The sequence below is a fragment of the Arvicola amphibius genome, chromosome 4, assembly GCF_903992535.2.
Source record: "Arvicola amphibius chromosome 4, mArvAmp1.2, whole genome shotgun sequence".
Taxonomy (NCBI): domain Eukaryota; kingdom Metazoa; phylum Chordata; class Mammalia; order Rodentia; family Cricetidae; genus Arvicola; species Arvicola amphibius.
This window is the reverse complement of record NC_052050.1, coordinates 107,942,125-107,968,650: the sequence shown is the minus strand read 5'-3', so window position 1 is coordinate 107,968,650 and position 26,526 is coordinate 107,942,125. Positions and strand designations below refer to the sequence as shown.

The 26,526-nt window shown below is 44.4% G+C and overlaps 1 protein-coding gene across 1 annotated transcript; it reads left to right on the top strand.

Annotated features, from left to right (window-relative positions):
* The first annotated feature begins 534 nt into the window (after positions 1-534).
* Positions 535-26,526, top strand: Lpl (lipoprotein lipase). The gene is made up of 10 exons (XM_038327142.1): positions 535-813; positions 9,885-10,045; positions 13,586-13,765; positions 14,119-14,230; positions 15,158-15,391; positions 16,165-16,407; positions 19,426-19,546; positions 21,345-21,527; positions 22,784-22,885; positions 24,927-26,526. Coding segments are annotated over exons 1-10 (1,425 nt in total). The 5' UTR covers positions 535-725; the 3' UTR covers positions 24,928-26,526.

The window sequence follows — 26,526 nt, the reverse complement described above, 5'->3', positions numbered from 1 at the left end:
ACCACAGAAGGAAATCCGTATTGCCAACGTTAAAAACCAGACTGTGAAAGCAGCAGGCGCCGAGCAGTGTACGTCACAAGGTCCCTTTGGGTAAGGGGGCAGAGGGTGCGGTGGAAAGGAACTCCGAATTTTAACAAAGATGATCTATCAAAAGTGGAAGGAAGGAATCAAAGTGTTGGGCAGCTATCTTTTAAGAGCAAAACTTCCTCCCCTCGAAAAACTGATCCTTGAATATTTAACGTAAATCAGCATAAACCCCTTCTCCGTGTCTATTGGGGTCCCTGGGGAGCGGGTTCCTCAAGGGTAAGCAAAGGAACTTAAATCACAAGCAAGCTTTCCCTCTTGCCCTTTCCCCTTCTTCTCGCTGGCACCGCCGAGCCTCGCTACAGTTTGCTCAAATATTTGGAAGTGAATTTAGAGTCCTCCCCCCAACTTATGATTTTATAGCCAATAGGTGATGAGGCTTATTTGCATATTTCCAGTCACTTAAGCAGCAGTGGAGTGGAAACCGTGTCAGACTAGATTCCTCCTCCTTCTCGGAGGAATTCTGCCCCTTCCAGCTGCCCTGCCCTCCTCTCCCTTTAAAGGTTGACTTGCCCGGCGGCGCTCTACTGCGCTCCAGCCCTCTGGCGCCTCTCGCTCACCCCCTTGCTACTCCGATCCTCTCCCGCCGGTCTGCTCGCGCCGCGCAGTTCCCACAGCAAAGCAGAAGGACGCGCCTGGAGATGGAGAGCAAAGCCCTGCTCCTGGTGGCTCTGGGAGTGTGGCTTCAGAGTTTGACCTCCTTCCCCGCAGGGGTGGCTGCAGCAGACGGTACGTTTTGCGCGCCAACACGCCTCCACCTGCAGACCCGGCGGGACCGCTTCCTCTCCATCTGAAGATGGGAAGGAGAAAGTTGGAAGTGGCGCGCACTGGGGCTCCTGGGCGCAGCAGGGAAAGGGAGTCCCGGGAAAGGTGCCTGGAGTGGAATTCAGGAGAGACTCAGCTCTGATCACCTGTGGCGACTCCGGGTTTCCCGCTTCTCTCTCTCTCTCTCCTCTCTCGTCTCTCCTCGTCTCATCCTCTCCTCCTCTCAAATCTCCTCTCCTCTCTCGACATCTCTCTCTCTCTCTCCTCTCTTCTCGCTCTCCTCCTCTCTCCTCTCTTCCTCTTCTCTCTCCATCGTCTCTCGCTCTCTCTCTCTCTCTCTCTCTCTCTCTCTTCTGATTCCCACTCTGTCTCTTGCTCTCTCCTGGCCTAGGCCATGGCAGGGAAGGGTCAGGGTTGTGACCGATGCGACTGGGGAGGCGTGGGGGTCGAGCGGTGCAGTAGCGACACAGCTGAAACCTCCCCCATAGGGAGTGGAGAGTTGAATGCAAGGCACGCGGGCCAAGGTGGCTCTAACTTGGCTGGGACCATGGGTCAGACTCCTTCGGAGACGGGAAGAGTAAGCCGAGTATGGTTTCATTAGGGGTACGGGTGGAAGGACGCGTTGTCTGCATCCCGGCTGCACAGGGCATTGTCTCTCTCAGCGCAGGGCTAGAGCAGGGAGTGGGAGTGTGCAGTGGTGCACACAAACGCGGGGCGCTGAGTCCCAGGACCCAGCGTCCTGCATGCATTTCTGCGCCGGGGAGCGCTCCGGTCTCCAAGCTCTTGCGCTCCGCTTAGCTCAGTATCCAAGAAAACCCTGCAAAGGGCGGATCCTTTGGTAAACTCTGGGGCTTCTGGCTTGGAGGTTGCCTGTTAAACACTCTATCCTTCAGCCTTCCAGGAAAGGCTCGCCCGAGGCGAGGCGTTCTGCTAGCTGAGAGAAAGCGTTTTTTTTTTTTAGATTTTAATTAATTAACTAATTAATTAATTAGTTAATTAATTAATTTTAGCGTCTCAGGCACAACTGCTGTCACAAAGCCCGTCACCTACAGGTGACAAGTTACAAGGCTTCTTTTTGCCTAGAGAAAAAGACTAGGGTCAGTTGCGATTTTCTTTATGGCCTTGAAGTCGAGACCTGCCCACAGCTGAGAAGCCTTGTAATTTGAACCTTGATTGAGCTAACAGAGCAGAGACTCAAAATGTAACTGAACCCAGTCATAAAAGGAGGTTGGTGTTTCCTTGTGTTGCTGCTGGTGGAATCGCCACAAGGGTGGTGTCCCCTGGAGGTGCTCTAAAGTGGCACGTCCACAGCCTAATTCCAGTCTTAGTGGAGTCTGGGACTGCAGCTAAAACCGAACTTTATTTCTGCATATAGTTGTAAATGTCTTTGCTGAGTTATCAAAGACAAGAGAACCCATCATGGGAGAACGGCAAGGAAGATAAGAATCTCGGGTGTTTGGGAGCACCTAGTTGTGCCTTTCCTGTGGCAGGTTGTCTTTCTGCATAGTTTGCCATTCTGCCTGAGAAACTAGGAGCAAACTTTCAATTCCTATTCCAGAAAGCACATCACAGTATAAAACTGGTTTTACTGTAAACTCCGTCGGGGTCTTCCACATCTTCAAGTTTTGCTAAGGTTTCCTTAGAAAGTCTGGACCCAGCTTCTCAGCTACTTAGTGTGTCATCCTTGGGGGGTCAGCTGCATGGGTTCTAACATTAGGAAAACTGGCAAGACTTAAAGTGCCTGAGGTCCTAAATTATACTTTAATTTAAAGGGACACCCAAGTAATTGTGCAATAATTTTGGACTTTAGCCAACCCCCGATTTTCCTGCAATAAATGTATTAGGGAATATTAGGCCGAAGCAGATGTAAAATTATTCTCTCTGATCATCTTTCTGTTACCTCTACCTCATCGTGTGCTTCTTCTTCTAGCCCCTTCTCTCGTAAATGGATCACCTAGGGGTAAGACCAGAAAGGCAAGGCGCAGTTTGGAGTGACCCCAACTTCCCTTTGGGCTCTGAGAGCTTCCTTGTTCCCCTCCCCTGCAAACAGTGTGTGTGTGTGTGTGTGTGTGTGAGAGAGAGAGAGAGAGAGAGGCATTGCCCTGGAGTGCCTTCTTCCTGGAGACTGCAGCCTCTCCTGGCCCGAGTCAGGAGAGTGGAGAGCTAAGAGAGTGCAGAGAGGAACCTGCTCCGAGCTGTCCTCTTTCAGAGTGCTCACTTGCAGGCTAATATCAGAGTTAAATAACTGGTAACAACAGCAGAGCAGCAAATGCCACTGGAAGAGAGATTGACAGGGGAGTGGTTGATTAATAGATGCATTGAGAGGTGGGGGAGTCAGTGGGGAGAAGAGTCGCAATGGAAAGACGTTCAGTTTCTTTCACCGAGTGTATTTTTAGCACAGCTTCCTTCTGCTGCTATGTTGTAGAGGAGACCGTGATACTCAGCTGGCTGTTTCTGTTCTGTTAGATTGTCCAACACGTGATGTTGGCCTTTCCTTTTTCGTCTGTTTCCACATTATTACCACCAAGGCTGCATCTTTTGGTTTGCTTGTTTTGTTTTGTTTAGTTTTTTGAGGCAGAGTTTCTCTGTGTAGCTCCAGCTGTCCTGGAACTTATTCTGTCAGCCAGGCTGGTCTCGAACTCATAGAGATCCACCTGCATCTGTGTCCTTATCCTGGGATTAAAAGCATGTGCCACCATCTCTCTGCTGGATGCATCCTTTTATCTGGGAAAATGTTCTGGCCGTCAGAATGGTGGATGGTGCTGGATCTGTGTCACATATTGTGAAGAAGAATTCAATATAAGCATCATTATTCTGCAGGTCAGGAAACATCATTTGATTATATTAATAACTTTCCCTGCCTTCCCTCTCCCTCCCTCCCTCCCTCCCTCCCTCCCTCCCTCCCTCCCTCCCTCTCTCTCTCTCTCTCTCTCTCTCTCTCTCTGTGTGTGTGTGTGTAGACTTTGTATCCTGATAGGAATTTGTCACAGGAGGTCCTTGTCACACCCACTCTTTGCATAGTTCAAACTTTTCCAGTTTCTGGAGGAGTAAATAATAGATTATAGCTTACTCTGAAACTAAGAGTTTATTTATTTTTTACAAACTGATCACGGTTTCTCCTCTCCTCCCAGTCTGTCCCCCACCTCCCCTTTGTGCCCCCCCATCAACTCCTCTTCTGTTTCTATTCAGAGAGGGGCAGACCCCCATGGATATGAACCAGACAGAGCATAAAGTAGAAGGCTGAATGAGGAAATTCATTGTGAGGTTATCCCAAAAGCCAGCACAAGAGTCAGAGGCAGCCCCTGCACTCACTGTTGGGAGTCCCACAAGACCAAGCCACAAAACTGTCATGTATATGCAGAGGGCTTAGGTCAGTCCCATGCAGGCTCCCTGGTTGTCAGTTCAGTCTCTGTAAGCCCTTATGAGTCCAGGTTAGTTGATTTTGCCGGCTTTATTGTGGTGTCCCTGACCCCCTGGCTCTTACAATCCCTCCTCCCCTTTTTCTGGAAGGTTCCCTGAGGTCTGCCTAATCTTTGACTGGGGGAATCTACCTCTGTGGAGCTTATAGTTTAAATGAAAGAATGGAACAGCCTTCTTTTGGCTTTGCTTTTGTTTTGAGGCAGGGTCTCACTATGTTATCCTGACTGACCAGATATTGGGCATGTAGACCAGAATAGCCCTAAACTCACTGAGATCCACCTGCCTCTGCTTCCAGAATAATGATATTAGATGTGTGAGCTCCCATTACCAGCTTAGAGTGCCATTCTTCATTTGGCCTTCCCTCAGACCAAATCTTGGTATGATAATTCAGTCAGACTGTTAGCATAGCAAGCATGGACTTTCGCGGTGTGAGCTTAAAATAACTGGACTTTTCTTTGTTGTCTCTATCCGCAAAGAAAAAGTAATTTCATATTAACTGTGCAAGAATTTTGAATTTCAGTTAAAAATCTTCATTTGAATACCTACAGGAGGACCCTCCACCCAGCTGTTCCTTACGCAGGCCACAGGGTCTCCTTGAGCAATGCCCATACTCACTGTTCACAGACGTTTGTTACCCTGCCTTTAGGTATTACGGGATTTTTGTCCTAATTTTGGAGCAAATTCAACATGACATTTAGGTAGTATTTCTTCTTATTACTCAATTTAAAATGTTCTTCTTTTCTGTCTATAAAAGGTGCAAACACCGATTTGTTAGGTGAGCCACAAACAGTGCCAGCACCGAGGTGTCTAAGCACACTCCTGGAGGCGGCCGGGACGCAAAGTTGGTGTTTGTCTTTCCCACACCAAAAATGACCGATTCATTCACGGAAATTATTTTCTTTCTTTTTCTTTTTGCAATCCCGCACCCTACAGTGCTGTGCCCATCTGAGAACAGGGGATTGATAGATGTCATGCTTCAGGAGAGAGGAGAGGCCAGGATGCATTGTGAATACGGCCGAGTTCTGACTCTGTGCACTTGCTGCTTCTTCACCTGCTAGCTTTGCTCTGTGGCCAGTGTCACCGGTCCCTTCCTCAGAGCTCAACACTGCTCCTTTTATGACAGTAGCAAGACCTCTCTACCGAACCTTATCCTTCTCTATGGCTTTTTGATGCAGCCTAATTTCATCTCTGTGATTATTATTCATATCAGGGTAAATGTGTCTTTGTTCTGTACTTCATTTGAGCTATTATCCTAGAAGTTTAGGAGCAAAGATCACAGAGTAAAGGAAACACAGATGCTTGTGATTTACCTACGTACACGCGTCACCCTGGTGTTTAACTCAGACACATCTGTGCGGTCCTGATGGTCAGGGTAGCGTTAATGTGCTGCATGCCTCTGCCTCCCCCTCCCCCCCCCCCCCCCCCCCATCCCCCCTCTCCCCATCCTTTTGCTACAGTGGTCTTAGTTTACCAGGGAACCTAGTAAAGGGCAGCAGAGTTGGATGGGTGCACACTCACTGATCACATTTCCCCGTTTCCTTAGCAACAGTCACCTCAGATTAGCTGCAGCGCATCTGCCACTGCAGCAGTCAGCCCAGGGAGCCCCTGGGTAATGAACACTCAGGGAGTCCATCATCTTCTTACCTGCCTCACAGGCTTCTCCGCCCATGCTTCGGGGACCACAGAGGGTGGGAAGCACATTGATCTTTAGGATAGTGAGACACTGTTCAAGAGCAGCAGACGCTAGCAATATGAAATAGTCCTGTGCATAGGCTAAGCAGTAGCAATATGAAATAGTCCTGTGCATAGGCTAAGCAGTAGCAATATGAAATAGTCCTGTGCATAGGCTAAGCAGTAGCAATATGAAATAGTCCTGTGCATAGGCTAAGCAGTAGAAAGATTTGTTTGTGACTTTGTAGCGAACATAGAACTGACACCATTGGGGAACTCAGTAAGCAGCAACGTCTTCATGTGAAAATGGTACACACACACACATAGAGACACTCATACACACACACACACACACACACACACACACACTTCTTCCATTAAAAGTAAAACAAAAGTTCCCACGAGCAATCTACGTGACGGTGTATGAGTTCCTGATTGTTTGTTTTCTCTAAATCAGCAATGGGTCCAGTGGATATGCTGGTTGTGGGGAATCCACTCTGAGCCTTGGATAGGCATCTTGACTGGTGTTAAACAGATTTTTTTTTCTCATGGAAATGTACAAAGTCAGCCTTAATAATTTCAAAAATACCCATGGCCATTTCAAAGTAAGCAGCAATAGCAGGACCACTAAACTGCCCGTTTCTAGGCGAAGGAGACCACGGAGAGCCGCACTTCAGGAGCTACACAAGTCATCTGATGTGGCAGCGCGAAGATGGGCGTTGAGGGAGCTTGTCCGCTGGGCTGTTCAGTGTCCCCTGCTTGAGAAGCACTGGTAATCAGGCTGGCACAGCAGACTAAGGCCATAGGCCAAGCCCGACCGCCTGAGTTTGATCCCCAATCCCCTATGGAAGGAGAGAACTGACTCTCCTTCTTTAACGGGTACACATGTGCTGCTCTATGCACGTGTGCGACACACACTGGATAGAAACATAGTGGAATAAAATTGACATAAAGACTGGTAATCAAACACAAAAGCCAGATTGTTGAAGGGGAGGATGAGCTATTGATGTGGAAAGAGGCGGAATCAAGCAAGGCTAGTTTACTTCTTTCTTCCTAAAATGCTTTCTAAAAATAAAGCAACTTCTTGGGCAGAATCAGATCAATAAAGTTAGACACTTGTAATATTCTTTTTTTTCACCAACTGGTAAGGTTAGCAGTGTTTTCCGGTTAGGCAGGAAGAAGCACATATTCTTGGTAGCAGGATGGACTCGGTGAGCTCCTAAGAGCTTTAAAGATCAGAGGTTTAGCAAAGACCCTTAGTCAGATAAAGGTTTACATCTGTTGTGAAACTCATTTCTCTCTATCAATTCAATCATTAAGAAATATCTCCTGTGCATAAGGTAGTAGAGATTTGCTGTGGGTGTGCACATGTATGCTTGAGTTACTGCTGGTGTTGAATCACTCAGCAACTAACCACAGCATTGAATAATAACATCTAGAAAGGGAAATGCTTCCAGCCCCCAGGTAATCGCATGACGAGCCCAATTTCCATGACTGTACTTTCTGTCTTAGTGTGTCCTTCTTGCTTTCCTTCTCGCCTTCACTTCTGAAATATCAGCTTGAAATGAAAGGTTTCAAAGGTTTAGTTGTAAAAAGGGAACAGCAACATCCTTAGACATCAGAGAAATGCAAATCAAAACAACTCTGAGATTCCATCTTAAACTTGTAAGAATGGCCAAGATCAAAAACACTGAGGACAACTTATGCTGGAGAGATTGTGGGGAAAGGGGAACACTCTGCATTGCTGGTAGGAATGCAAACTGGTACAGCCCCTTTGGAAATCAGTAAGGTGATTTCTCAGAAAATTAGGAAAAACCTTCCTCAAGACCCAATAATATCATTTTTGGGTATATACCCAAAGGAAGCTAAGTCATACCATAAGGACATGTGCACAACTATGTTCCTAGCAGCATTGTTTATCATAGCCAGAGTCTGGAAACAACCTAAATGCCCCTCAACTGAAGAATGGATAAGGAAAATGTGGTACATTTACACAATGGAGTACTACACAGTGGGAAAAAATGACATCTTGAAATTGTTGTAAGGAGGGGCTGCTTGTTCATCCCGGCTGCCCTGCTAGTTTAGCCGTGAAATAACCACACAGATACTGTACTAATTAAATCACTGCTTGTCCCATTAACTCTAGTTTCTTATTGGCTAATTCTTACATCTTAATTTAACCCATTTCTATTAATCTGTGTATCACCATGTGGCAGTGGCTTACCAGGTAAAATTCCCAGCATCTGTCTCTGGAGGATCCATGGTGTAACTCTGACTCTGCCCTTCTTTTAGCATTCAGCTCTGTCTTCCCTGCCTACGTAAGTTCTGCCCTATCAACAGGCCCAAAGCTGTTTCTTTATTAACCAATGTAAGCAACACAAAGATAGAAGAACCTTCTACACCATTTCCCCTTTTCTGTCTAAACAAAAAGGAAGGCTTTAACATAGTAAAATTACATATAATGAAAGTTATCAAACAAGAATTACAGTTACAATATTCATTAAGATGACTCTCTAATAACCTATATTTCTTAATTATACATTACAGTTTTAAATGAGCTGGCCTCAAACTCAGAGATCCACCTAACTCTGCCTCCCAAGTCCCAAGCGCTAAGATTAAAGGTGTGCCCCGCCACCAATCAGCTAAGATTTGCTGTAATTTAAAAAGGTTTGATTTTGTGTGGAAGATTCTAAGGACAAAAGGAAGAGGAAAGCTACCTAGGCAACACATGCCAGGGTGTCTTCGAACATTCCATGCTCTTGAAATGGCTTGAGACAGCTCATGTTGTCATTAGGAGGGGAAAGGCTTCCTTGGGCTCTCAACTTTTGTTCTTTTAAAATTCTGATGGGGGGAGTCCCTTCTTCAAATGATTCTAATTGTGTTGCTTAGGTTCTGGGTTCCAGGTTCAAATGAGTCTAAATGTTACGTTATGATTGTGTTGTAACCAGATATTTAAAGAAAGTAGAATAGCTCACAGCATAATGAGAACCGTGCCACACAAGTGCAGGTTCCTCCAAGATCATGGACCTTGAACTTGAAGTCCTGGGTGCCAGTCCACATTCTCTTTCCCATCTTGGCCAAGTCACTTGAGACGATGAAAAGAAGGAATTTCCACACAGTAGCTCACTTGTGTGAATTAAACACATCTCCACATACTCCCTAACTGGATGTGGGCTGAAAAAAAGGCTGGCAGTCTCAGAGTGCTTAACTCACAGTTAAGGTCATCTCTGTCCTCTTTGTCACTACTGGGACATCAGTCATTCTCTTGCAATCCACATCCCCCCTTTAAAAAAATATATACATAATATATACACATATATATTGGTTTTTTGAGACATGATTTCTCTGTAGTTTTGGAGCCTGTCCTGGAACTAACTCTTGTAGACCAGGCTGGTCTTGAACTCACAGAGATTTTCCTGCTTCTGCTTTCCGAGTGCTGGGATTAAAGGTGTGCACCACCACTGCCCAGCATATTTTAAAAATATTTTTACGTGTGTGTGTGTGTGTGTGTGTGTGTGTTGAATGTATGGTGCTTGCATATGTTCAAATGTGCATATGTGCATGTGAATATGGAGGCCTGAGGTCGATGGAAGGTGTCATTCTTGGCCACTCTTTCACCTTATTCTCTGAGGCAGGGTCTTACAATCAAACCCAAAGCTCACTGATATGGTTATTACTGCCACTTGCTCTGAAGACCTCTCCTCTGCCTTGTGAGGCTGGAAATCAACAGGTTCCCACTCCCACCGAGCAGTTACGTGAGCCCTGGGATTCTGGACTTAAGTCTTAATGCTCACACAGACCTGTATTCATTTTTTGAAAATATCCTCTAGAAAAACTAAGGGCATTGTTGGCATTGGCTGTTTGCGAACCTAAAACCTCTACGTCCCAAGTAAAACAAAATAACACCCAACCATGATTAATCTCTCCAACTTCCTTTCCTGTAGCCAGAGGAGACTTTACAGACATCGAAAGTAAATTTGCCCTAAGGACCCCTGAAGACACAGCTGAGGACAATTGTCACCTCATTCCTGGAGTAGCAGAATCTGTGTCCAACTGCCACTTCAACCACAGCAGCAAGACCTTCGTGGTGATCCACGGCTGGACGGTAAGAGGGGTTGTGGAGGGGGTTAAGGTCAAGCAGATCCCAGTTCTTGGAAGCCTGTATCTGTCTGCTCTCTGACAGCTTTGTTCTGAGCTTGAGTTGAGGCAATCTTGGATCAAAGTAGTCCCGACAGTCCCAGCCAGGTTCATGAACTCTTTCCCTGGCTGACTCCCACCTTTGGTTCGGCACAGTGCCTGGCTGGGGCCCTTGAATCCTCTGTGGAGGTGGGAAGAAGATGTTTATCATCAGGAGATTGTCACGGGAGAAGGCTGCAGAAAAGCCTTAGGAAGATAGTTCAGTCTATAAAGCATTTGTCTTGCGAGCACAGGACCTGAGTTCTATTCCACCACTTAAAGAAGTCAGTAAATGAAAAGCAGGGCACAGAGTCACACTCGTACAATTTCAGGGAGGCAGAAACAGGGAGATCTTTGGGGCTCACTCGCAGGGGAGCCTAATTGGGTGAACGCTAGGTTGAGATCCCCATCTTAAAAAGCAAGATGGACAGTTCCTGAAACCAACCCCTCAGACTGTCTCACACGCACCCATGCAGACGCATGCACACACTTAAAAGAAGACAGGAAGAAAAGTACAAGCTATGGTTAAAGCTACTTATTTAAAATATTCATAAATGGCCCCTCCCAAATATGCCAAATAGTTGCTTTATATGATGCTGATCTTATGTAAATATTTAAGTTATTTTTGCAATTTTCAATTTCTAGTGAGCCAATTGCATTATTTACTAAAAATAATTTATACTATATGCATGGTTAAAGATGGGTTATCTTCTTGTTAGATACAACTTTTGAATGCTATAACTGGATACTGAATTCCAGTGAGGGAAATTAGGTAAAAATTATGTGTATACAATGATGTATACCAGCTATCTCTTCCCACATACTGAAGTGATCTTTTTATTGAAACCATAGGGCAAATACTATTGTTTCCATGGATAATGTCAGCCACAGGACTCATACAGATGTATATTTCAACATGTACCCATTTACTAGTGAACATAGCACAGCATACAGCATACGATGAAAGTCTCAGTCCCTAACATAGCCGTAAGTAGGACAAAGATCTTTGAGGTGTTTAGAGACATTTTGGATGTGCACAGCATGAGTCTTAATGATTTCCGAGAAGTTTAAGCTCAGTGAGCAGCTTCTTCATGGGAAGCAACTGTGCATCTCAAGTCTTAAGCATCTCAATCTCATGCTGATAGAATTTGGGGCTTTAGGAAGTTGCCAGAGGGTGGGGAGAGTTTCCCTTCCTTGCTAAGATGTCGTGACTAAAGCAACTCCTGGACGTAGTGTCAGATGCTGCCCCTGGCCCTGCTGCCTCACTAAACCCACCTGTGCTCTTCAGGTCATGGATCCTATCGTTCTGAGTTCTAGACTCAGGCTTGGTTGCTTGCCAAACAGCCAGCGTTTCCCTGTCACACGGGCTTGCCTCGTCTGGAATCATAATAAAGCCAGCTGATCATGGCTTATCAAAGCAAACACAGACCAGGTTCAGTCAAACCACCTGCTGCCGGGAGCAGAGTGGGCTCTGGTTTGGAGACTTGTCTGTCGTAGGCTCGTAAGAAGAGAAATCGAGAAAAAGAGACCTTTCCCGAGTAGATGACAGTGCTCAGCTTCCTCAGCCTCTTTTGTTTCTTCTATCTGCATTTATGTTGAAGCAAAAAGAAAGGATTAGATCAGTTGCTACTGAGTTACTAAAACACCCAGCAGTAGAGGTAAGTCGGTCACCTGCCCTTTGCCAGACAGCCTGACTTGAAAATGCCGATAGAGGAAAAGGTACAACAGAACCCAGACAAACAGCTTACCAGAGATAAGCTTCCAGGCCACTCAAGGGCACAGACTCTGGGAAGTCAAGACCTTCTCTGCCACAGCATGGGAGCTGCATACTCCCTGGAGCTTTGTGCTTGCTGGTTCTCCTGGTGCGGTGGGGAAGGTGACAGTCAGTGTAGTTAGCATTACATTCTGGAGAAAGGCCACTGTTTTCCCATGGCCTTGCTTTGGAGCTGCAAAAGGCAGTCAGTGTAGCAGTCAGGAAGGGAGGTAGCTAGCATACACTCTGAACCTGGACTTGAAGCATCCTGTCTGAGACACGTCCAAAGAGGCTTAACTGGATTCCGGGTGGGCTGACGTCACCTTTATACCTTGTCTTCTTAGTTTTCTCCCTGTGCTTAAATTAGTTGCAGTGCTGCCCCTAGGTCCGCAAGGAGACTGCAAGCAGACTGGCCGCAGTGGAAGTGTGTGGGGAACTTTGCGGCCTCCTGGGCCAGCCGTGTGGTGCAGGTGTCCCAGAAAGACCGCAGTTAGTTTACAGAACTGATAAATAAGCGAAGTAGAACCACAGACCATATCTCTAGGGCTGGCCTTGCCCCAACACAGGGCACAGAAACTAGGTGAAAAGTTGTGCACTTTGTCTAGGGCACTGAGTGAAGTGAGCTTCATGGCTTCATAGTTTAGTCTAGTAAACGCGTAAACAAAAAAATGGAGTCTAAAAGAGCTCATATCCTAAGTGTAAAACTCCAAGTGGAGCCAGTAGATCCGCATCTCCGAGGTTCCCATTTCTCTGCTGGTTTTTGTAGGTCTCCATTAAGGTACCTTAAACACATGTATCATAATATTCTAAGTTCAGGGCGACTCAGAGGTTAAGAGCACTGGCTGCTCTTCCAGGGGTCCTAAGTTCAATTCCCAGCACCCACATAGTGGATCACAACCATCTATAATGAGATCTGGTGCCCCCTTCTGTCATGCAGGCAGAACACTGTATATATAATAAGTAAATAAATCTCCCAGGAAAAAGTTCAGCAAATAACTGATAGCCTTTACTTTGGCTGCAGTGTGACCTGACCCTAACCTCCTTAGCAAACTATTCTTTCTTTATAATAAAGTAGTGCATTGCATCCTTTAAAAACATCTACCTTTCTTATTTTGCAGTTTTGAATGTTGAGCCTTGGGCTCTGTACACACAAGCCAAGCACTTAGCCACAGTACAATGGCCCTGCCCTCCTCCCACTTTTATTTTTGAGCCGACCTCACTAAAGTTCCCAGTGCTGACTTTGAAGTCATTCTGTGACTGAGGCAGACTTTTGCTTTACCCTCCAGAGTTGTTAGAATTACAGACGTGCTTGATGGGTCTGGCCTTTAAGTCAGTTCTTCTGGGAAACATTTCCTGGCTTAATTGAAAGTAATTAAACAATATTTCTTTTCTAAAAGTGTGTAATTTGACTGTAAACTTTTAATACATTGGCCCTGACCTTTTTTTAAATAGGGTAAGTTGCTGATGTCTCAGTAATTGATAAAACATATTTTTTTAAAGCGATCTTATCCCCAGTCTGCTGTTCCCGAGGCCAGCATCTCCCCGGTGTGCTCACAGTTGCCCTGGGAGGGGAAGGAGTAGGAAAGAGTTAGAGTTCCCCTTGGGTTTGAGTTTTCACGCTGAGTCAATGGGCTTCCATGCAAGCTTGTATCTCTAATTTCATGGTGTCATGTTTACAATGAATTATGTCTAGAATCACATATCATCTTTTTTCAGGTGACAGGAATGTATGAGAGTTGGGTGCCCAAACTTGTGGCTGCCCTGTACAAGAGAGAACCTGACTCCAACGTCATTGTGGTGGACTGGCTGTATCGGGCCCAGCAACATTATCCAGTGTCTGCTGGCTACACCAAGTTGGTGGGAAACGATGTGGCCAGGTTTATCAACTGGATGGAGGTAAGTCTGAGAAAGGGGAGCCTTCTGTGTTTAGGAAAAAACACTTGACGAGAGCTAGAGAGTTGGCTGATTCCACCCCCTCCCTTCACCAAGATCTGAGGTGTTTTCTAAAACATTTCAAATTTTCAGAAGGGCATTTTACATTGTGGTAAGTATGATAGATTATACAGCCAATAAATGGTCCAATCCTGCCTAATCCTTTCATTAAAGAAATCTCAACACCATAGGATATTTGTCTCTTTTAACTAGAACATGAAATCAGTAAAACTAACTTACAGTAGCGCCACTACTTTAAAACCAATATTTATTTTCATTTTGCTACATCAAGACTTTTCTAATTTGTTCTCCCCCAGGAAGAATTTAACTACCCACTGGACAATGTCCACCTCTTGGGATACAGTCTTGGAGCCCACGCTGCTGGGGTGGCAGGAAGTCTGACCAACAAGAAGGTTAACAGAATCACTGGTAAGAGGCATGTTTTGTTTATTTATCACAAGAGCCAGTGTGACCATCATTCTGAAAGAGAATTAGAGCTACTTCCATTAGGTACCCAAATGCATGTACCCAATGTTCATCATCTCTTGTCTCAGCTCTAACTTTCCATCCACAGGTCATGGCATTGGAATAGATAGAAGCATTAAGTACAGAGTCCCACACACTCCTCTGAGAAAGAATTTTCACCTTCCTCTGCTCCAACTGAGCTAACAGATTGCATATATGCCATCTCCTCTTGCATCAGTACCAGGGAGACTGGCAAGACTGAGTCTAGAGAGCATCAGGAATAAGAAAGGCATCTAGGAAGTGGCTATAAATGGCGTGGTGTAGAGAGAGGGAGAAAAGAATTAATCATGGATTAAAGGTCTTCCCGGACTCAGAAAGAACCTTCAAGAAGAAATCAGGCCATTAGGTGTGAAAAATCACTGTGGACTGGCCAGTTTCAAAGATCCGTGTTAGACCTGATGATGCAGGCCTGTGATACTAACACTCGGAATGGGGAGGTAGGAAGTTCAAAGCCACTGCCAGCTACTGTGTGTTGAAAGCCATATAGTAACAGGAGCATCTGGAGAAAGGTGGAAAGTATGGGGAAGCTCAGATATGCGGGTTACAGTAGCGTACATATGTAATCACAGCATTATGGAACTTCCGGCAGGAGGATCAAGAGTTTGAGGCTAGCCTGGGAGAGTGAGACAGCAAGGAAGTGATTGAATAAGATTCCGTTTTCGAAGAGCTATGCCTATTTTTTTGACTAATAAGTCACTGGAAGAGCCAGCTCCTAAGACAAGGAGCGATGAGAAGTCAAGAGCCTTCCGATTCCATTACAGCAGGATGCTGATATAAGGACTGAGCTTGCAGTAGACCTTAAAACTTATGGACCTCTTCTTTCCCACCAAGGCTTGGATCCGGCTGGCCCTAACTTTGAGTATGCAGAGGCCCCCAGTCGCCTTTCTCCTGATGATGCAGATTTCGTAGATGTCTTACATACATTCACCAGAGGGTCACCTGGCCGAAGTATTGGGATCCAGAAACCAGTAGGCCATGTTGACATTTATCCCAATGGAGGCACTTTCCAGCCAGGATGTAACCTTGGGGAAGCCATTCGTGTGATTGCAGAGAGAGGCCTTGGGGGTGAGTAAATGGGAAATCACGTAAATGTGAGTTTTGTGGTTTAGGTCTCAATGCCACTGTGTCCTGTTCACTGTCTCCACAGTGTGGGGCTTCAGTGTACACACTTGTTGGGGGGGGGGAGAAGGATGGCTCAGTGGGTGAAGCACTTGCTGAGCATGTGTGAGACTCTGAATTTAGATCACAGAACCCACATAAAAGTCAGATGCAATAGTGCCTGTTTGTAACCCTGGATGTCCTCCAGTGACACAGGAGGTAGACAGAAGAATGCCAGACAGGTTGCAGGCCAGCTAGCCTGGGTACTCAGTGGCAAACAAGAAACTTTGTCCTGAACAAGGTAAAAGACAAGGACCAAGTTTGTCCTCTGACCTCTTTCTGCTATTAATTTTATGCCCTTTATGATGTGGTTTCTAGAACTGTGCTTTTGGAACCACCTAGATGTGGTAGACATTTTCAATAAGGCAATGGTTGTGTTATGCTGGAGGGAATAACTTCTGCCTCGGGTGTCGCCTATTATTGGCATAATAGGCATTCAGAAAGGCAAGATGGCAAGAGGTGAAAGTTCCTTGTCAAACTTTAACAATCAACCTGACAGTTATGGAGGGAGGTGAGGACACATCCCAAGGGGGATCCTGACACCAAGTCTACCTGGTGCAAGGTCTCTGGAAAATGACTCTTCCCATGTCTCTGTGTGCAGACGTGGACCAGCTGGTGAAGTGCTCCCATGAGTGCTCCATTCATCTCTTCATTGATGACCCTTTCCTGTGTCTCTGCAGACGTGGACCAGCTGGTGAAGTGTTCTCATGAGCGCTCCATTCATCTCTTTATTGACTCCCTGCTGAATGAAGAAAACCCAAGCAAGGCTTACAGGTGCAACTCCAAGGAAGCCTTTGAGAAAGGGCTCTGCCTGAGTTGCAGAAAGAATCGCTGCAACAATGTGGGCTATGAGATCAACAAGGTCAGAGCCAAAAGGAGCAGCAAGATGTACCTGAAGACTCGTTCCCAGATGCCCTACAAAGGTAGGCTGGGAGCTGTGGGAAGAAGCAAAGTTGGTCAGTGCCATCTCAATCATCACGGGCTGATTCTGTCTACTGGAACAGAGTCAATGAAGTGATGTTATTAAGTCTTGAACCCTCACTTGTACCTCTGTTAATATAAAAAGATCTTCTCTAGTCCATTTATCTAGCTCTTGATTCCCATATCGGAAAGACCCCAATGCTCAGCCTTGAGTATGCAGCCAATCTTCTCTGTAGCTGTGACCAGCTATTAGTACTGGATTTCTAGCTAATCTGAAACCATCACTTTGGAATTATAAAATCTAGCCCTTTGGCCCAATTCAGTCTATCACTTGCTTTTGTAAATAAAGTTTTATTCGAACATGGGCAGACACATTCCTTTCCATATTATCTAACACTGTCTTCCTGGCACAAAGGCAGACTCAAGGAATTGTGACAAAGCCCACATAGCTCACCAAGACTAAATTACTCTCTAGAACTTCACAGAACACGTGTCACATTTAAAGTTTGTTTTACACGAAGATATCTCAAGAGTCAGGGTTGCTGTGATGAATACCGTGACCAAAGCAACTTGGGGAGGAGAGGCTTTGTTTGGCTTCACCTTCCACCTCACTGTTCATCATCAAAGAAAGCCAGGACAAGGATGGAACCCAAAGGCAGGAGCTGATGCAAAGGCCATGGAGGGTCTTCTTAATGGCTTGCTCCCCATGGCTTTCCCATCTTGCTTTCGTATAGAATCCAAGACCTCTCACTAAGGAGGGACACAGCCCACAATGTGCTGGGCACTCCACATCAATCACTAATTAAGAAAATGCCCTACAGGTTTGTCTACAATCTGATCTTATGGAGACACTTTCTCAATTGAGATGCCCTCCTCTCAGACGACTGCAGCTGTGTCTAGTTGACTAAAGGTAGTCAGCACTCTAGGGAAGCAAGAACGTGCCAAGGCATATGTCCATCTCGCCATGAACTCATTTCCAACTTGGGCATAAAGCCTGACCTCTTTCTTAAAATGAGACTTGAAGATATACAGGGGGAAGCAAGCAAGGGGGTTGTATTGTGAGGTGCATCTGGTGACAGGGACTGATTTTGGACAAACTGCCTTTGGTAAACTCTGGGTAGAAGCCTGAAGTAAGGGCCCTTATTAAGGAAGTTTCCTCAGATAAAGCGTCTGCTTCAGCAGTATGTTTCGGTTGTGCAAGGTGGCCCAGATGTTGGAGCACGTGTTATTCAAAGAAATATTATAGGCTATGAGAGAACTCTCATTTTCTCCAACTCTAGAACCAGGTGTAGGTATGTAGGTACCTCTAAAAACAGGGTAGCCTTACACAGGGTCATCCAGAGCTCTGTCGGGCCTTCCTAGAGACACATGGCACTCCCCACCTCCAGCCTCTTCTGCTGTGACCTAGAACACTGCCTTAGACCAGGATGATTTGTCTTTACTCTTGAATAGTCCTGGGTTTGGTTGTTTTGTTTTTATGTTTTTACTTGTCTTATTTTCATTATAAAATGAGGTATAAGGTTGACATAGTTGTGCATGTCTGTAATCCCATCCCTTGGGAGGTAGAGGCAGGAGGATCAGGAATTCAAGGTCATCTTCAACTTCATAGTGAGTCTGAGGCCAGTTGGACTTATGTGAGATTCTGTCTTAACACACACACACACACACACACACACACACACGTACACAATATACTTAAAACAAACAGCAAAACTATAACAAAGTGTACTAAAATGTTTTTCAGGAATATAAATATCCAAAGTAACATCAAAATTCAATTTTGCCACACTCTATATCACTAGAGTTAAGGATGTTGGATCCCATAGTCTATAAGATTTCTTTGATCCAACTTAACAGAAATTGCATTTAACAGACAGCAGTATAATAAAAATATGCTTAAGAATCCTGGGTTGCAGGAGATAAGCATCAGGGTGACCCCTATTATATCCACAATAGCAATGTTTCAGGCTCATGGTTTTAGTGAATAAGTGGGGAAGAACCAGGAAGAGACACAGAGGTTCAAGGTCCTGCTTCCAGACGGACTTCTTAAGTCAGGATAGTTTGGGACCTGGCTCTGTAAGACAGACCTCAGGAGTTTGTGCTGGTCCACAGGAATGCACTGTGCAGATAGGTGGTGGAGGAACAGAATGAGACCAGAGTTGGGCGAGTACAATGTACCCACAAAATGGGAAGAAGCATGGCCATACACTGTAATAAAGCAGCAAATGCCAAATATTGTTGGTACAGATGTAGAAATATAAGGTGACCAAGGCAAGCAGAGGTCACAAAGGGCCTTCTGAAGGTGTTGGGCTATTAATTCGATATCCCTGGTAGTCCCCTCCAGGTGGGCAATTAGATACAATTAGATGCAACCACTGTAGTGATGGGAGAGGCCGGCTGCATCCCGCCACCCAGCACTCGGCCGCCTGGCTAGCTTATGCCCCGAAATAACAACACACAAACTGAATTCATTTAAACACTGCCTGGCCCATTAGTTCCAGCCTCTTATTAACATCTTGATTAACCCATATCTAATAATCTGTGTAGCACCACGAAGTGGTGCCTTACCGGGAAGATTCTAGCCTACGTCCATCTTGGGCTGGGGCTTCATTGCGTCTGACCTGGTGGCTGGCTTCATGACATCTGACTCAGAGAGGAGAGGCATGGCGATTGCCCCAGGCATCTGCCTCACTTCCTTCCCAGCATTCTGTTCTGTCCACTCCACCCACCTATATTCTAACCTATTAGGCCAAGCAGTTTCCTTATTAATTAACGAATGAAATCATCAGATAGATAGAAGACACACCTACATCAAGCCACCTTGGAAAGCGCGCCAGGCCTGCACTTCCAATGGAAAGTGTTTCCAAGCCACTTATACAATTCAATGTGTGCACGTCCTGTGGGGGCCTCGGAAGATATTTGCTCCACAAGTAGGAAGTACTCGATTGCTTAGGGACTATGATGTTTCCATGAAGGTTAATGTTCCTTCCCTTATTCCAATGTTCTCCCCTCCCATACAGTCTTCCATTACCAAGTCAAGATTCACTTCTCCGGGACTGAGGGTAACAAGCAGCACAACCAGGCCTTTGAGATTTCTCTGTATGGCACAGTGGCCGAGAGTGAGAACATCCCCTTCACTCTGTAAGTAGCTCCGGGGACACCTCCAGTCTGTAGCTCCTTGCCAGAGCCCTTGATCTGTGAAACAGAAGTGCACCCCCCCACTCCCCCAAAAATCTCCAGTTTTGCTGGGCAGTGGTGGCACACGTCTTTTATCCCAGCATTCGGGAGGCAGAAGCAGGCGGATCTCTGTGAGTTCGAGGCCAGCCTGGTCTATAAGAGCTAGTTCCAGGACAGGCTCTAAAAGCTACAGCAAAACCCTGTATCAAAAGACAAACAAAAACAAGAAACTCCAGTTTAAGAAATTGGAATTTAGCTATGTGTGGTGGACCATGCCTTCAAATTCCAACACTCAGGCAGAGGCAGGTAGACCTCTGTGAAGTTCAAGGCTAGTCTGTTCCATACAGTGAGTTTCAAGACAGCCAGGACTATACAAAAAAATCTGTCTCAAAATACCAAAAAAAAAAAAAACAGAAATTAGGATTAAAAAATGAAATCTTGTACCACTTCATATGAGCAAATACTGTTTTCTAGTCTCTTTATACTTTTAGTTACTCTCTACTTCATGTTTTCTTTTAACATTTCAAATCTTCATTTCTTTTGTTAAAAAAATAAGCAATGACAAAATAGTTACATTCCCTGGGAGGTGGTGTGCTCTCCAAACACCAGTGTGTGGTCCCAGCATCCCCAAGAAAGATAGACAGGGAGAGAGAGAGAGAGAGAGAGAGAGAGAGAGAGAGAGAGAGAGAGAGAGAGAGAGAGAGAGAGAGAGAGAGGGGGAGGAAGGGAGGGGGAGGAAGGAAGGAGTGAACAATTGTAATGGAAGCTACTTTACAACATAGACAGATAAATAGATGATAGATAGATAGATGATTGAAAGATAATAGATAGATGATAGATAGATAGATGATAGATAGATAGATGATAGATAGGTGATAGATAGATAGATGATAGATAGATAGATAGATAGATAGATAGATAGATAGATAGATAGATAGATAGATGGTAGATAGATAGATAATAGATAGGTAGATGATTGATAGGCTGGTAAATATAGACAATGTTATAGATAAAAAACCCATGACAAAGCATTACTCCTTATACTTAGGGAAAATTTCAAGCTATCCTTTACTAATTCCTAAATGAACACATCTTCTAAACTGCACAGTGACTGGGAAGTGACTGAACAGGACACGTACACTGGGTGTATTGTTGGCTGCTAGAACTTTCCACACCAGGAAGGCAGAGTGGACATAATTTTCCATAGCTATAGTTACAAGGATTAGGAGGGATTCTTTTACAATGCATCCTGAAGATATACTCAATAGAAGATTTTTCTAACATTTAAGTGTGGCAGATTTATTATCATGCAACACTTAGTACCACAAACGGAGTCAAGGGTCATGGGAGTTATGGCTCCTCATGTCAGTAAAATCAATATAGCCTCTAAAAATCAGAATTCTTGAAAAGTAGGTAAAACATGTGGAAAATAGAGAGAGCCGAGTGGAGAACTGGAGATGTACTTTGGAATTGTGTGAACATATGTTCGCACATGTATAAATTAAAGAGGAATATGTGGGAATAAAATTGGCTAACAGGCATTTTCCCCTAAGAACTGTACTAGATAGTTTACTGTGTTAGGAGGAATTCTGGAACACCGGAGAGTGGTGTGGGATCTTACGATTGGCCAAATGCTGCTGACATTCATCTTGGGCATGTTACACATTTTTAAAATAGCACCCAGACAATGAAACCATTTACATCTAGTGAGGAGAAAAGGCTGATTTTTGAAAGTAACCAAACTCATGAAATTTTCACTCAGGCCTGAGGTCGCCACAAATAAAACCTACTCCTTCTTGATTTATACGGAGGTGGACATCGGAGAATTGCTGATGATGAAGCTGAAGTGGAAGAGCGATTCCTACTTCAGCTGGCCGGACTGGTGGAGCAGCCCCAGCTTTGTCGTCGAGCGGATCCGAGTGAAAGCAGGGGAGACACAAAAAAAGTAATTGAGCGCAATGCTTCCCTGCACACATTGCCCAGGCCCTGTGGTTGAGCGGGATGCTTCCCTGCACACATTGCCCAGGCCCTGTGGTTGAGCGGGATGCTTCCCTGCACACATTGCCCAGGCCCTGTGGTTGAGCGGGATGCTTCCCTGCACACATTGCCCAGCCCCCTGTCATTAAAAAACCTTCTTGGAGCCTTCAGCATACAGGTGGAACTTTAGAAAACGGCTTCAGTCCTGTAGGACCTAGTTAATTATTCCAGAAATGATTCCAGAATAGTCTTTTGTGGCCACACAGAGGAAGAAGGACAGGCTGAGCATCGATCATGCTTGGGACTGGAAAGGTCTGGACTTGCATTGTTTTTTATTTTCAGATCTTGGAGTAGCTGCCTATGAGATACGGAGAGGGGACCAACTTGTGTTTCACACTGGTCTTGCACACACAGTCTGCGGGTAGTTTGTACATTTTCAGTGACTGTGTGTTCTGACCCCTGTGTGCTACATGAGATCAGGTGTGCAATTTCCCGCTTGGTATTCAAAAACTCATAGATTTTGGAACATTTGGGAATTTTTCGGGTTGGGGTTGCTTAGCCTACAGTGTTTCTGTATTTCAAGTAGGGAACATGTAAACCCTGAGCTGACCAAAGTTATTTGGAATGACAGCTGGGATCAGAAGCAGGCAATCTCAGTATTCGTCCAACACGAATTTCCTGCATATAGTTACAAAACATGGGAAAAAAATCTTAGAGATGGTATCTTCAAAGGGCTAAAAGTAACTCTTTAAGAAACAGGGGATTCTCAGTCTACACCACACATATCTATAAAATAATTTGCATAAAAGTCCCCATACAATTGAAATCCTCACAAACATGTTCAGGGATTTTGCAAGCATACCATTGATAGAAACAACTCTTTAAAGTAGAATTGAGAAGTTATTTCTTCTTTTTGCTGTTGTTGTTTACAAAAACTGTTAAGACATGCTACGGATAGAGAAATTCTGCAGAGCCCTTGTTCCCAAAGCAGTTGAAGACTGACGTCCTAATTTTCTGACACAATGCTCAGAGGTGGTTCTGTGATTCCCCTTCTGGTCAGACCTCCTGAGTGATACATGACCCCTGTGTCACACTTAACTATCAGAAATGTCACCACAGTTAATGTGATCATGAAAGATTTAGATGATCTTGACCAATCACCCATTTTGAACAGTTGTTCTTATTGTTCTTATTGCTCCATGCTCTGTCTACTTTCTTCCACAGGGTCATCTTCTGTGCGAGGGAGAAGGTGTCGAAGCTGCAGAAGGGAAAGGACTCCGCGGTGTTTGTGAAATGCCATGACAAGTCTCTGAAGAAGTCTGGCTGGTGAGCATCTTGACCCCCAGCTCTCTAAGCCTTCTCTCCAAGTGGCCTCTGCCCAGCTCTTTGCCTGGAAGTTCTTGCGGTCCCTGTCTTTAGGGGTCTCTCTTAGCCCTTCTTTCTTATCTTATGGTCACTTCCTTCCTTCCTTCCTTCCTTCCTTTCTTTCTTTCTTTCTTTCTTTCTTTCTTTCTTTCTTTCTTCCTTCCTTCCTTCCTTCCTTCCTTCCTTTCTTTCTTTCTTTTTTCTTTCTTTCTTTCAACTCCTTAATATTCTTTTTTTTTTCCCTTTCTTACCTTGCTGACCTTCATCCCAGATATACAAGTTAAATTTTACAATACCTCTTGAACTACCCACAGGTCTTCACTTCTGCATTTCCCATTGCTGCAAGTCTGTTAGCTGCACAGATGCTGTCTGAAGTAGGGAGCATGTGACAGTGGGTTCAGTTCCTCCTGCGAGTTATCCAGGGGTGAGAGTGTCTTATGTCAGCTGTAGCCACATAGTGACATTCTCTCTCCTGTTGCCACAGACTCTAGGACATAGGACCACAGGGGAGACCTAAACTGTATCAAAACCTCAAAAATGGGAGAAAGTGGAATAAGTATACAGGAAACGGTTCTCCCATCTCAACACAACTGCTGGCTTGTCCTCCATGACCTCTAGGGCTAATCCACATGGCAGCTGGCTGAAGAATCTTTCCAACACGTCAGTGCTAAGTGGAGACCGAGCATGTGACCTTCCATCTCCTCTCCCAAGTTCTCGGGATATGCTGTTTTCATCCCACCCCTCGCGCCCCTGGCAGACTCCAAGTGCGAATGGGTTACACTATTAAAGGAAGAATATTAGATAGTGTCACAAAGCAGTGCCACGGAACCAACAACAAAGGCTGGCCACAGAGTCACTGGGAAATAGGAAAAGCACTTGCTTTTGCTTTATCCTGATTCCTAGATTATTATAGACAAAGGCTCCAAGTAAAAATTGCCTCTTCAGAAAAAGAATATTAAAGGACCCATGCGGAACACCTCCTTTAAAATGTCTACTTAAATATAAATTATATATGTTCACACGGTAGATAAATGAGGAAAAACAGACATCAATAAAGTACAACCAATAAGGCCTTATAGGTAACATTTGACATGTGAGTAACAATTTGATTTATATCCTTTGCCACTATATATATGTGACATCTGTGTATTTTCATATCACAAACATAGAATTATGACAATGAATGAAAAATGAGACCATGTGGATCTGAATGATAAGGAGAATAGCTGCCAGTATTAAGCTGGCAAAATGACTCTCAACTAAGGGCAGAAATTTCCACCACGCCATAAGTGCTTTGCCACTTACAGATCGCAGATCCAAGGCATCATCACCCTTGCCTCCTCTCTAAAAATGGGGACTCCAGTAGAAAATTTAGCTATGTGCATGAATTCCCTTATACTCATCTACCCTCCTCCCGAACAATCTGTAACTTTATACGTAGATATGTGAAATAAAAACAAAATTCCCACTTATAAATATAAACCCAACCCTCATAAAAATAACCTCAACTGTTTATGAAACACCTAAGAAGGTCTAATGACACATCTTTGGTCAGCTCATAGGATTTCCAAACAACGAATGCATAGGTAGCCATTTCTTGCAATGCATTTTATATGTAGGAGAGAATTATGAATCGGACCAACAGTAGTCGTCAGGGTTTCCCCTCATAGGATCGCAGTCAACCACCCCCTGTTCACTCTTCAGAAGGCTTACATTCCAAGAGAAGAATGACAGGCTTCTCAGTATGCTTAGCATACTTTGTGACTTTAGCCACACGTGACAGCCTTCTAAAGATGATGCTCAAGCAGGAGGCTATCTATAAATACATCAAGTGTGCCCACTGCTCCGGGCACCCTGCTTTCCCAGAGTCATCATCTCCAGCTCACAAGCTTTGCTCTGAGTGTTACTTGGACACTTCTTCATCATGACGGTGGTGGGGTGGGCCAAAGGTTTGCAAGCAACAAAGCAGATGACAAATTACCTTTTTTCTGTGTTTCCTCAGAAACTGGAGAGACCAACAAGAGAAGAAAGCACATGAGTTCTTTGAAGATAGAAGTAAACAAAGTAAATTTTATAAAAAAGAAAAAGATACCCTTGTTTGGGTGTTTGAAAGTGGATTTTCCTGAGTATTAATCCCATTTCAATTTTGTTAGTTAAATTAGAAGACAGGCTCAAAGACTAAAACGTGACAAATACAAGGTGAGGTAGTCTTGTGGCCAACAGCATGTCTTCCAGCATCAGAGGACAGCAGATAGGAGAAACATGGTGTCTTTTGTCCCTTAAAAAGGAATCATTTGTTCCCAATAAATAAGACTCCTTTGTATGACCCGTTTGGTCATGGTCAAAAATTAGTGAGGGCTTCTTATTTTGTTAGAATTCTGGGGCTTTATACTGAGACCCTTTCCAGAGTTTTCTCCAAGTCTAATATAGATAATATTTTTGTGGCATGAGTCAAATCTATTTCTTTAGCAGTTGAAACACCTGTCCTTTGTAACTAGTTCTTTTACTATTGGGATGAAGCACACCCACTTCCCCCCCAAAAATAATCAACAATGTGTGACTTAGCAAAATCAGTGGAGGCCAGAGATCATGAAGTCCTGAGCCTTGGTCTCAAAATGAAAAAGTACAAGTCAACAGATATACAGAATTAGATTGAGTAATTCTTAATAGACTTGAATTTTTATGGCTTACCCCCTCCATTTTTCAAAAGTTTGTCTTGTATTTTAACAATGTTCTCTGGGTAGAGAAAATGAGTTTATAGTCCAGGTGACACATAAATTGAACTGAAAGAAAATAATGCCTACTCTGATTTTACTTTTATCTTTTGCTTTTTTGAGAAAAAGTCTCATTTGTCACACTCTGTAGCCTAGCCTGACTTGAGTGCTGGGATTGTTAGCATGAGCCACACCCGGCTTAATACCATTATTTTATTATCAGAATTCTTCCTATTTGTCTTCGTCAACTTGAACACATTCAATAGCCAAGAGTTAGCATTTAGTTTGGGACTCTCCTCAGTTATGCCTCTGCCACACCTCGAACATATCACGTTCATTTCTAGTTTAGATGGGATTAAGTTCAAATTCTGCATCATGCAAAGTACAGACTTTAGATCAGGACCATTTTACTACATAAATGGTGAAATGACTAGGAAATATGCTTATCAAAGCTTGTAAATTGTTGTGTACAAAGAAGGGAGTGGTCACCTGCAGTAGCCACAGAAAGTGCCCGGCTAATCAAGAGTGAGCAAACAATTATTTATGAACTAGATCTCCTATTTTCAGAAGGTTTTTACTATATATTAGTATAAAATAATAAAGGAATCCCATGCCAGAGGCTGTTTCTGGGAACACAACTGTGAACCTGTGGGCGTCTGAACACCTACCTACATGCAAAGCCCCACAAATGTAGTAGTCATTCAGTGTAATTTGGAAAGGAGAGAGTCATGGGATGTACTGGAAAACGTCAGAGAAGTAGTTCCAGATAAGTTAGAATGCTAGCGCTTGCTAGGGGAAGGATGGCTGTACCTATGTAATATAGGACAAAGTGACTGATTTCATCAGGCTTGGAGTCATTGTAACAATAAAATGATGTACAAGTTGTCA

Bases quoted from the DNA above. Each gene is read 5' to 3' on its own strand.
- Lpl (XM_038327142.1), top strand. From the start codon at position 726: ATGGAGAGCAAAGCCCTGCTCCTGGTGGCTCTGGGAGTGTGGCTTCAG. The intron at 19,547-21,344 runs GTAAGTAGCTCC...ATTTTCACTCAG, and splicing joins GAGAACATCCCCTTCACTCT to GCCTGAGGTCGCCACAAATA. The intron at 21,528-22,783 runs GTAATTGAGCGC...TTTCTTCCACAG, and splicing joins GCAGGGGAGACACAAAAAAA to GGTCATCTTCTGTGCGAGGG.